Source organism: Panicum virgatum, chromosome 3K, assembly GCF_016808335.1.
Source record: "Panicum virgatum strain AP13 chromosome 3K, P.virgatum_v5, whole genome shotgun sequence".
Taxonomy (NCBI): Eukaryota; Viridiplantae; Streptophyta; class Magnoliopsida; order Poales; family Poaceae; genus Panicum; species Panicum virgatum.
This window is the reverse complement of record NC_053138.1, coordinates 13,561,341-13,573,424: the sequence shown is the minus strand read 5'-3', so window position 1 is coordinate 13,573,424 and position 12,084 is coordinate 13,561,341. Positions and strand designations below refer to the sequence as shown.

General features: G+C 47.6%; 1 protein-coding gene across 5 annotated transcripts in view; it reads left to right on the top strand.

Annotated features, from left to right (window-relative positions):
- The window catches only part of LOC120700489, a 40,910-nt gene that overhangs the window by 16,667 nt on the left and 12,159 nt on the right, over positions 1-12,084 (top strand). For all 5 annotated transcript variants that reach the window (XM_039984750.1, XM_039984746.1, XM_039984749.1 and 2 more), the window contains 8 exons: positions 3,936-4,568; positions 5,089-5,485; positions 5,602-5,744; positions 9,429-9,599; positions 10,081-10,278; positions 10,870-11,430; positions 11,537-11,596; positions 11,692-12,011. In XM_039984750.1, the coding sequence (XP_039840684.1) occupies positions 3,936-4,568; positions 5,089-5,485; positions 5,602-5,744; positions 9,429-9,599; positions 10,081-10,278; positions 10,870-11,430; positions 11,537-11,596; positions 11,692-12,011 (2,483 nt within the window). The remainder of the gene's footprint in view (positions 1-3,935; positions 4,569-5,088; positions 5,486-5,601; positions 5,745-9,428; positions 9,600-10,080; positions 10,279-10,869; positions 11,431-11,536; positions 11,597-11,691; positions 12,012-12,084) is intronic.

Here is a 12,084-nt window from a genome sequence, read left to right as displayed (position 1 = left end):
GCAGCCTCGTCGAAGACGACATGGCGCGAGATGAGCACTCGGTTGGAGTCGAGGTCAAGGCAGCGGTATCCCTTATGATGAGCTGAGTAGCCAAGGAAGACGCAAAGGACAGAACGTGGAGCCAGCTTGTGTGCAGTAGTGGCTGAAAGGTTAGGGTAACATTTGCAACCGAAAACACGAAGGTGATCATAGGACGGTAGTGACCCATGAAGGGCAAAGTGAGGCGTGGCAAATTGCAGCGTTTTGGTAGGCAAAATGTTAAGGAGGTATGTGGCGGTGGCGAGTGCTTCAGCCCAGTATGAAGCAGGCATGCTCGCTTGGAACAGTAGAGAGCGAACGATATTATTAATGGAATGAATAATGCGCTCAGCTTTACCATTCTGGGAGGAAGTGTAGGGGCACGACTTACGAAGATGAACCCCATGAGCAAGGAGGAACGTGCGGGCACTGGAGTTGTCGAACTCATGGCCGTTGTCGCACTGGACCACCTTGATAGTGGCGCCATACTGGGTGGTCACATGAGCAAAGAAGTTAGCGAGCGAGGAAAATGTGTCAGACTTAAGCCACAATGGGAACGTCCATAAGTGGTGCGAGAAATCATCCAAAATGACCAAATAATATTTATGATCCGAGACACTAACCACAGGAGATGTCCAAAGATCACAATGTATAAGATCAAATTTATTTGACACACGAGAGGAGGATGTAGGGAAAGGAAGCCTGATGTGGCGACCTAACTGGCACGCATGACACAAAGAGCTGCTACTGTTTTTATTACATGACGGTATGGCGGGAGCAAGCTTGGCGAGAGCCTCATGACCGGGATGTCCTAGGCGGCGGTGCCAAAGAGTAGCATCAACACCAGCGACAAGAGAGGTGGCGGTGGGCAGCTGCAGCGGGTAGAGGGGATCGGAGCTATTGCACCTGGCGATCACTCTCCTGGACTGAAGATCCTTCACAGAACAACCAGCGGGATCAAACTTAATGGAACAATTGTTGTCAGAAGTAAACTGGCGTACATAAATGAGATTCTTAATAAGGTTTGGTGAAACAAGAACATTATTAAGAGAAAAAGGGCCTGGAAGGCGGTAACTGGTAGAAGAGAACCATTACCAACAACAATTGATGAAGGAGAGGGATACCGCGGGGAAGATGCAAAGGTAAGGGTGGAAGGGTCGGAGGTCATGTGGGAGGAGGCACTTGATTCGAAATACCATTCGTTTTGCGGCGGAGGGTTGAGCGACACGGTGTTGAAGGTGGACGCCAGGGATTGCTGATCCCATGAAGGAAGGCCCGTGGCCGAGTTGAGATGGCCGGCGCGGCCCACATAGCCGCCTGAGGCAGCGGGGCTTGCGGCGCCTGCTGCTGCGCTGCCTGGAGCTGGGCGTGCTGGTACGCCTGGGCCTGGAGAAGAGCCTGCGCCTGCAGCTGGGCGTGCTGGGCCTGCAGCGCCTGGACATGCGCTTGTTGGGCCAGCAGAGCCTGCTGCGGCTGCGGGCCGGGTCGAGGCGCGAACCCCTGCTGACCGGGCCACATCTGGATGGACCCGGTCTAGGGGTTCAGCATAGGGGGCCACGGCCCAAGGGGGGACGGAGTCCCAGAGGACGCAGGCGACCCTTTGCTGCCGCCGCCGCCGCTGGAAGAAGTAGAGGTGCCGCCACCGCTGCTGCCGCCGGCGCCCTTGTCCCGCTTGCTGTGCTGAGGCTTGGAGGAGCCCCCAGATCCGTCGCCCCGAGAGCGATTGCTCGATTTGGGCAGTTGTGGAGGTGGCATAGGGGGGCGGGAGCCCGTCGGAGCCGTGGCGACGAGGGCTGTGGAGGGCGCGGAGGAGCGGGTGTCGACAGTGAACTCCAGGAGGAGGTCGTTCCGGACCTCCAGGAAGGAGGGGAACGGCCGGCCGCGACGGAGGTGCATCCCGATGGCGGCGTAGCGCTCGTTGAGGCCGCGCAGCACGTTGAGCACCAGCGTGCGGTCGGAGACGTGCTCGCCCAGCTCGTGAAGTTCGGCCGCCATCTTCTTGAACTTCTTGCAGTAATCTGTAATGGAAAGATCACCTTGAACGAAGTTCCGAACTCGGCGTCGAGGATGAGAGCACGCGTCTCGCGATTCCCAAGGAACTGGGTCTCGACGGCGAGCCATGCCGAGCGCGCAGTGGAGTTGCTCTCGAGGACGGCGTCGACGAGGTCGTGGGAGATCGTGCCAGCGATCCAAGACCGGACCACGCAGTCCATGCGCGCCCAATCAGGATTCCCGGGCAAGGCGACGTCGGAGAAGATGTGGTCCTGGAGAGAGTACTTGCCGACTGCGAGGACGAACTGTTCGCGCCACCGCGCGAAACTGCCGGAGTTAACGTCGAGGATGACATGGACGACGCTCCGGATGTTGGCGGTGACCGCCTGGGCGTGGAGGTTGAGGAGAGCCGCGGCTTCATGGAGAAGCATGGCGTTGTCGAGGGCGGCGCGGTTCGGATCGGAGACGTGCGTGTCGACGTCGCTGCCGTCAAGAGCGGCGTCGAGGGCATCGTCGGGATCGGGAACGGCGGCCGCGGCCTTCTGACGGGCGGCGGCGGCACGGGCGTGGGCGGCGCGCGCGCGATTAGCGGCGTCGTCGCGCTCCTTCCCGGCGGCGGCCGCCTCCTTCTCCGCGACCTCGGCTTCTAGAAGGGCGGCGTCGCGCGCGGCTTGGGCCTGGCGAGCGCGTTCTTCGCGCTCAGCGTTGGCGGCGGCGTCGACGGCATCCTTGCCAGCGGCGGCGGGATCGGGAAGGACGGTCCCTGCCATAGCTAGCTAGGGCAGCGGAAGATGAATCGGGGTTGGCAAAACCCGGACTCGTGATACCATGAAAGCGAGTATGGCCAGGAATATGATTGATTGATTAGGGTGCAAAGCACGGTACGAGTACATATAGGCAAGGATGACGCAGTAGATGGAAACAACCCTATCAGGGGGATCTTTGCCTATCCTTAATCAACAGAGATATCCTGAGGGGGGCGCACCTAGACACAGTGGGCGCCCAGCCCCTAAAGGCCATTAGGCCGGCTAACTAGGGCCCGTGGGCCAGCCTATACATAACATGCTAACATTAATGATAGGGTAGCACCTTTTTTTTATAAAAAAAGCGTGACACCTTATTTCTGACAAGAACCATGTGTTGTAGACCTCAAGTAAGAAAGTTGTCCAAAGCTGTGCAAACTGCCATAAAATGATGTGAGACATGAGTTCTTTTTACCCAATTGATTGCTGCATATTTTGACTCACTGCAGGGGCATTCGATACCACATAGGCATGTACAACTATTTAATGTTACAAATACCAGTTCTTTTTTTCCCAATCACAACAAATACCAAATTTATTTCTCTTGGTTTCGCTATTTTCTTTTCCGTGAAGGCATGTCTTGCTGTGTGGTTTAATTTTTTTATGACACTTTTCTTAACTAGTTTCTAGCACATAAATTCTGATCAGGCCCTGGATTACTTGTAGTCATGGCACAGCTCCAGTTCCTAGCTCCAGGTTAGATTTAGAGTTAAAATCTAAAATGAAATGGTTTAAATATGTATTTTTAATCCAAATTCGATTATTCGAATCAAAAGGATTCACATAAACAGCCTGAATATACACTCAGCTATAGCTCCATGAAATCTTAAAGCTAAAAGTAGCCTGCTCCATGAAATCTTAGAGCTGGAGCTGTGCCAAATAGGCCCTTAGGCCCTGCTTGGCAGGACTCCAACTCTCAACTCCAGATGCATGTCTGATCTGGAGTTTGTATGCCAAAATAAGTGGCCTTGTTATTTTTTTCCATGGAAATGTCTCTTGGTGTGCGATTTAATTCTGTTATGATGCTTTTGTTAACTAGATTACAGCACCCCAGATTCTGTTTCAGGTCCTGGACTACCTGTATTTTTTATGGATTTATGATTTTTGTTTTGTATTATGTAGATATTGCTGGACCAGCCTAATCATATATATGCTCATATCCCTTGGGAATCTCAGTTTGAGTATTTTATTGGTCATAATGATGTGGGGAAAGTCTGTGAACTTCTGGACATGATTCCCAACAGTGTACTTTTAGAAGGGATTATTAGAGTAAATGTGGACAGTTTACAAGCCGCTGACAACACTGTTTCTGATCTAACAATCCCAGATTACAACATGTACATATGTGACTCAGAAGAGCTTGAACCTGTTTGTATGGAGATACCACATGTTAAGATATTTAGATCCTTGTACAATCATGAATCAACATCGTATATCAGAATGCTAATGCAGCAGGAATTAACGAAGAAACACATCTTTGTGAAAGAGTACTGGCAAAGTACTACTGAAATTATACCTTTGCTTGCTCGTGCTGGCATGCTTCTAAAGGTTGGTCCAAAGAAAGAATGTTCTACGGAATTTTGTGCTTCAGAGATACCAGATGATGCAAATCACAGAGGTCGTGAAGGCGCATTGCATAAGTTAGTCATAAGTTTCTGTGTGCAACATAATTTGCCATGCCTGCTGGAGCTCTATCTGGACAACTGTAATTTGGCTCCTGAAAAGGATTGTATCCCTTTACTCAAAGATGCCACAGTAAGTTCTGGTGCAGTTTAGTTTAGAATATACTTGCTATTCAGCATTATTCTTTATATTCAGCTCTCGGACCTCTAGCAGCATGGAGCTGGTTTATATTATAGTTTTCTTTGTTTAGAACATGGACTTCTAAGTTTGCGATTACATGGTTGGAATTTATGTGCTTTGCGGAGCCAAGTTATGATTGGTGTGGTCCCTTCAATTGCTACATGTAAACACTTTCTTTTAGGCCTCGTTTGGCAGGGCTCCTTCCGACTTCCGAGGGGCTCCGGAGGAGTGTGGCTCCTCCAAAACGGCTCCGGCTCCTCTATTTTTCACTAAAAATGCCTCCTCCTACAAAACGTTTGGTTGGGCTTCTCCGGAGAAGTCGGAGCCAGGGCCGGAGCCGGAGCCTCTAGAAGCCCTGCCAAACAGGGCCTTAAAATATCCTTTGGAGAAGTCTCAGAAGGTTCAAGCTTGTCGAACCAGTTTAACTCTGTGTTTTTAGTTTGACTTGGTTGTTATGTTGTGTTATTTTCAGGGTGATTGCAAGTGGGCACAATGGTTACTCTTCTCTAGGATCAAAGGTCATGAGTATGAGGCATCATTCTCTAACGCCCGTTGGAATTTGTCACAGAAAATGGTTAAGAATAGTAACCTTACTGCTATTGAGATAGATGAAATGTTGTATACAGTTGATGATATGGCTGAACGAATTGGTGAGATGTCTGCACTAGCTACCTTAATGTATGCTTCAGCACCAATTCAGAAATCCATATGTACAGGAAGTGTGAATAGAAGTCGTGGTTTGTCATCTCAGTGCACATTAGAGAATCTGGGTCCTTGTCTCCAGCAATTTCCAACGTTATGGAAAACCCTTTTTTCTGCTTGTTTTGGGCAAGATGAATATGGGTGCTTAAACTACTCACCTGCCAATGGTAATCAACAGAAAACTTTGCGTCCTTCTGTTCATATTGTTAATCTCTGCTCTTGAGATGTTACCCACACACATTATTTCCTTTGTGCTAAGAAAAGGAACATATATGTTTTTCAGGGTTTGGAAAATCATCAATTTCTGAGTACTTGCGATGGCGCTATAGCATTTTTTCCTCTGCTGGAGGAGACACTTCGTTGTTGCAAATGCTTCCATGTTGGGTCCCAAAGTCTATTAGAAGATTAATTCAACTATTTGAACAGGTTTGTCCTTTTGCAAACCATGTTTCAGTTAACACACTAGAATTTAATTCTGATTTGTGTTTTGTTCTGTATTATTCAATCCCAGTTGTGGTTCTGCCCCATATGGCATCAGTTGAATTTAGGTTTTTAATGCATAAATCTTGAATTTGCAATGCTAAATTATTGTGCGTATAAGTGAAATTCTAATTACGGTTTCTAGAGATATCAATAGTGAAGTTAAAACAGAGTAAGTTCTATAATAATTTCTAAGGACTTCTTTAGGGAAATGTTCCTAATTTGTTCTGGCCTACACCAGCTTGACTTGGGACAAAGAAACTTTCCCGCTGTTACTTATTTTCTTTGATTGCTGAACTGTAGCTTAGTTCATAGAGCCTTGAGTCAAGCAGCCAAAACAGAGGACTGCAAAGCCTCACTCATACCCCCCGCTCGAAGACGAGTCTCCTTAGCACGCAGCTCCGGCAGCGCCTCATCGAGAGATGAATGAGGCCGACGAGTTAGGAGCTGGGACCTGATAACCTCAACTCGGGCTGGAGGCGGGACATGAACTCATGTAGACGTAGAGTCTCCGGTGCCGATCACAACACTTGCAAGTGCCGGCAACACAAAAATCCACACCAATGCTGTCCAGATGAAGCCAGATGGCGGACAACTGGCAGTGGAACTCAGTATACTCATGCTGGCGTAGCGACTGAGCCTCTTCGACCACCGCAAGATTCAATGCCTCATTACGTTTCTCGTAACTGTGATGAAGGTGGGCCCACATCAGGTGAGATGTGGAGAGGCCACGGAGAGATAGGGAGATGTCAACCTCCATGCTCGCAAGCAGAATGGCCTTAACACAAGCCTCCTCACGCAGCCAGGTCGCTTGAATGTCAAGATCTGACTGGTAAGTCTCCATCTCGGCCTCAAACGCCTCTAGGAGAGGCTTCTTGACCACATCGGTCGTGTCCGGTGCATAGGTGGGTAGCGTGGGAAGACGGGGAGTAGGCGGACAAGACTGCTCATCCATGAGGTAGCACCACAGTTGCTGCCCGCCCATGTGCACTTCCGTGTGGAAGGTCAACTCGCTCCAATTGGTGCCTAACAGGACACCAAGGAACGAGTATAGCACCTGGCCGACCAAGGGAAGCCACAGCAACAGACTGTCTCTATTGGTGTCTTCTTTTACTCTCTCCGTCCATAAGTCTCCATCGTACTAGCCTTCGGTGCAATGACCAAGGAGCAGTAAAATGACGCCAATTTGCATTTAAGGCAAGGAGTAGCCAAGAAGTCGCAGCTAATGAACAACCAAGGAGCAATAAATGCAGACAAAGAGCAACCAATGAGCACCAAATGCGCAACATGTACAAGAAGCCAAACCCATGGTCCCAGACTAATACGAAGGAGACTTTTGGAAAAGAAATTTTTGCTTAGATGAAGGAGATAAATGGATGGAGTAATATAAAGATAATAGAGAGAGAAAATAAAGGAGAGGGGAACCACTGTGCGAGCACGCACAGACGCGGGTAGTGGAAAGTGGGCGAGCAGGGCTGGAGTGGTAGCGTAGTACAGCCGCTCGGGCCCGAAGTGGGCGGTGGGGCACCGCATGAGGCGCGGCCCAGCGGTGGGAGGTGCGGACCGGCGCGGTCGCAGGAGCCGCGGCGGGGCACACCGGTGGCTCAAGGCCGCGGTAGGCACGGGCTGGCCGCGGAAGGCCGCGTGCAGGCCGCGAGCATGTGTAGAAAAGGGAGGGGAGGGAGGGAGAAGAAGGGGTGGAGTTGCCTTCGCCGACTGGTGGGGTGGCTCACCGACGGAGGCTCGCCGGCGACGGCGGGATGGAAGAACCTAAACCTAGGCTGTGATACCATGTTAGGAATGTGCAACTCGGCTATTGCCATGCCCAAAGGGCAGATATGGAGATGTACAAAGCATCCTACACTAGTGAGTAAATACACAAAGGATATACATCTAACAAAGGGTTGGTACTCCCCTCTCTTGGCAAAAGGCAGGGGATGTCTTACGCGTGGCCAAGGCACATATGACAAAGTACCTTGGATCAGAAGTTCTGTATACCTTCTCTTCCCCAATCTTGATTTTGCTATATGTGGGCCTGAAGCATCCAAAGGCCTCATCGTAGTCCTCCAAGAATGTGGCTCGTCGGCGACGTCGTCCGGCGTTGTGGTGGCCCGATGGCCCCAATGGCGTGATGGCCTGGGGACCCTATTTCCACAGCCACGCACTCGTGCTCAGGGCCGCGCTGCGGTGGCATTGGTAGGAGGGGCGCCTCGCCTGTGGCGCGGAAGAATGATGACGCGAAGGCAAGACAAGCTTGGTGGCGGCCCCATGGTGCCGCGGTGCCTGTCGAGGAAAGTGCACAACGCGGCCATGGATTGGCCACAGGATGGGTTATGCCCCTCTGCTGTGTCTTGACCATGACGGCGCGGCGATAAGATGGATCAGACGCGCATCCTACGAGGGCGTCGCCCCGGCAGAGATCGATCTCCTTGTGGATGGCGCGTGGGCAGCGGATGCGGAGGCCTAGGGTTAGAACCTAGTCTCGTGATATCATGTAAGATTATGTAGAATGCGTGAGTTATATTGCTTGAGCCTCTTGGGCTGATTATAAAGGAGTACATGGCTTGGAGGGTAAGTAGCCTCTCCTAGAGATAAGGAAGGTTATCCCGGGATTACAATCAATCCTAAACTAACCATATTCGGAGTTGCCTAATATACTCTAACAATATTGCCTAACCATTAAGGGAACTATAGAAGCATTGAACCAACAGGGAAATATTTATTCAGCTAAGTCAGCATATCTGGCAATGTTCATTAGTGCCATTCAGTTTAAACCTTGGGAGAGGATCTGGAAGAGCTGGGCGCCCGGGAAATGTAAATTCGTCATGTCGTTGGTCACAGATAACAAATGTTGGACGGCTGATAGGCTTGCTAAGAGAGGATTACCGCACCCTGAACTTTGTCCACTATGTGATCAAGAGGAGACAAACAGCAGGGGCCTCCCTTGCTGTGTTTCCCTCAAAAAAAAAAAGAGGAGACAATCAATCACCTGCTACTATCTTGTCTTCTCGCGCCAAATATGGTTCAGTGTTATGCAACGATTAGGTATGCAAGTTTTAACTCCACAACCTGATGATCACTCCTTCGAGGACTGGTGGGATCAGGTGAGCAGGAGGGTGGCTGACCAAGCAAAAAAGGGCCTAAATTCAGTTGTAATTCTGGTGGCTTGGTCTCTCTGCAATCACAGGAATCGTTGTGTTTTTGATGGTCTACAGCCTAGTCTGAATGAGCTTCTTCTGCCATTAGAGTTGTACTGCATCTATGGGAATTGGCTGGGGCTCGAGGAATTACTAATCTCCTCGCCCTGCAGCCTAACGGTTAGACCGATAGGTCTCCTTGGTCAGGGGTTGAATTCTTCAAAAGGGTAATATAGTGTGTGTGCGTGTGTTTGGTTTTTTTCCATGAAAAAAACCTTTGTACTGGTGACTGGGTGCTACACCCTTCTTTCTTAATATATTGATGCGCAGCTCTCCTGCATGTTCGAGAAAAACTATAAAAGCATTGAGTTGCTAGGCTAAGTTCACTTATAGTTCTGTCTTACTAATTTGTATATACGCACACATCTATCATCCATTCGCAATTCTAGCAGGGTAATCCTTTTCTTTTTTCTTCTTCACCATAATCTGTCAGGGCCCATTTGGAATGCAACTGCTATCAAATGCACCATCATCTGAAGAGTTATTCACTCACAATGTCACTGATTATATATACAATTCCACCGGATATACTGAAGCCAACGCACTGTCCTTGGAAGCGGCGATCCAAAAAAGTGTCGAAGAAGAACTGTACTCTTCCCTTGAGGTACATTCATATTGCACATCCTTGGCAACTTTTTTATTTGTTTCTGTATCTTGCATCACCTTCTTTAAAAGTTGAATCTTAGCTCTAGATCATCTTGGATATATGCTGGTATGTGTACTAGGGACAACAATCAGGAATTCAAGATTGGCTTCTAGGCACATATATCATAAACTTACCTACAGTAGATGGACATAAGATTAAACTCCCCTCTCTAACATTTTCCTGAAGCTAAATCCTACAAAATTTGTTCTATTGACTTCTCTCTAAATTGAAAAAGGAAGTCGATCACGGGCGAGACTCCTACTGGGCTTTGTTCTAAGAAGGTGCTGTCCTTCAATCAGAGTTCGGGATAAGAGTTTCAAAGCTCTAACTGGTCCAACGGAGAGGCTTGCCATTTTCATTGTTCCCCTCTGTTGAATTGTGCTTTGCTGTAGTATTGTAACTTTTCTTTCTAAACTAGCATTTTTATTATTCTCTTCAGGAGAAAGATGTGAGAGTGGAGCATCATTTGCACCGTGGCCGAGCCCTAGCTGCTTTCAGGCATCTTCTTGTTAAGAGAGCTTCACAATTGAAATCAGCCAGTGCACGTCAAGTGATATCTGCACAGTCTAATGTTCAGGCAGATGTACAATTGATACTTGCTCCTTTAAGTCAAGCTGAACGATCAATTCTTCTATCGGTATGTCCATGTTCCTGAATTGGTTCTATACTGAACTCTCATGCTGTCAGTATCCATCAAGTTTCTGTATTGCATTTGAAACATTTTTACTGAAATACTGAGTTCTGCTTTACAAATAGGCATAGCCATACAAAATCTCAGTGCCGCGGAACTAAATTTTTCCATAAATAAACGTATGTTGCTTTAGGACAATATTTGTTTCAAGTGTTTTAAATCTTGATTATCAATCGATGAACTGATGAAATTAATACTATTGTGTTATTCATAGAGAAGGAAATGAGCCTAGCTCAGTTGGTTGTGGGTGTAGATGTAGATGTACCCCAGTTCAAGTGCTCGAGCGAATTTGGGTGCCTATTTTCTTCGTAATATAAAAACCACCTAGTTCCTCCTAGGTTGGTATAGTTTTTTTTTTATTCATAGAGAAATCCCCTCATTTTCATATTTTTAGCTTTTTACCGACATATTTCTTTTTTGTTACAATTCGCATAAGGCCATAAATTTATATGGCGAGAAACAGTAATGAACCTTTATGCTTTTGTTCATTATATGTGTGCCTATATCTTATCATTTTTCCCTGCTTCTGCGCATCAGGTGGCTCCACTAGCTATTACAAACTTTGAGGACTCGACTCTAGTTACTTCCTGTATATTCTTGTTGGAACTTTGTGGCTTGTGTGCCAACATGCTTCGTTTAGATATTGCTGCGCTTCGGCGGATCTCTTCCTACTACAAGTCAGTTCAGCAAAATAAACATTTTGATCTATCTTCACCAAGGACCCCAGAGCTCCATGTGCAGTCCCATGGAGCTGACATAGCTCTTGCTCTAGCTCGAGCTCTAGCAGAAGATTATGTCCAGTCTGATCATCTGCATGTATTGGAGCAGACTCAAACCTCGATGGCTCCCAAGAGGGAACAAACACCACAACCTCTTATTGCTATTCTGCAGCACCTTGAAAAAGCAAGTTTGCCATCATTAGATGAAGGTAAAACTTGTGGATTTTGGCTTTTGACTGGCGTTGGTGATGCATCTCTTTACCGATCACAGCAGAATGAAGCAAGTCAACATTGGAATTTGGTTACTGAATTCTGTCAGGCACACCATCTCCCACTAAGTTCAAAATACCTTGCTTTACTGGCCAATGACAATGATTGGGTATTTATTTTTTTCCTTATTCTCTTTGTTACTATGTTGTTTCGTTTTTTCTGCAAGGTCACTATTTAGATAAGCCCCCACACTGATAGTAATTGTGCTTTGGCAGGTTGGCTTTCTAACGGAAGCTCAGATAGCTGGATTCCCAATTGAAGTTGTTATTGAAGTGGTAATTTTTCATATTTTACAGGATTTCTTATAGTAACTTTAATTGTGATTACACTGTACTAATTTGTTCTAGTTGGTGTTGTGTCCACTGTTCAGGCAGCTAGAGAGATTAGGGATTCAAGATTGAGGACTCACATATTGACTGTTCTAAAAAGTATGATGTCACTTAGAAGAAAGTCATCTGGTAATATACCTTCAGGAAGTAGTGATTTATCTTTCTCTGCTGTTGATGGCAATAATCCTATGGAACTTTTCTGCATTCTTGGACTCTGTGAAAAACAAAAGAACCCTGGGGAGGCACTCCTGAATAAAGCAAAACAAATGCAGTGGTCTTTGCTAGCCATGATTGCTTCATGCTTTCCAGATGTAACTCCTCTCTCATGCTTAAGTGTTTGGCTTGAGATTACAGCCACAAGGTAATAATGTGAGCATTGCAGGAAAGTTTTATGCTAACAACATTTTTCAAGCTTCATTGTTGTATTACTGTGT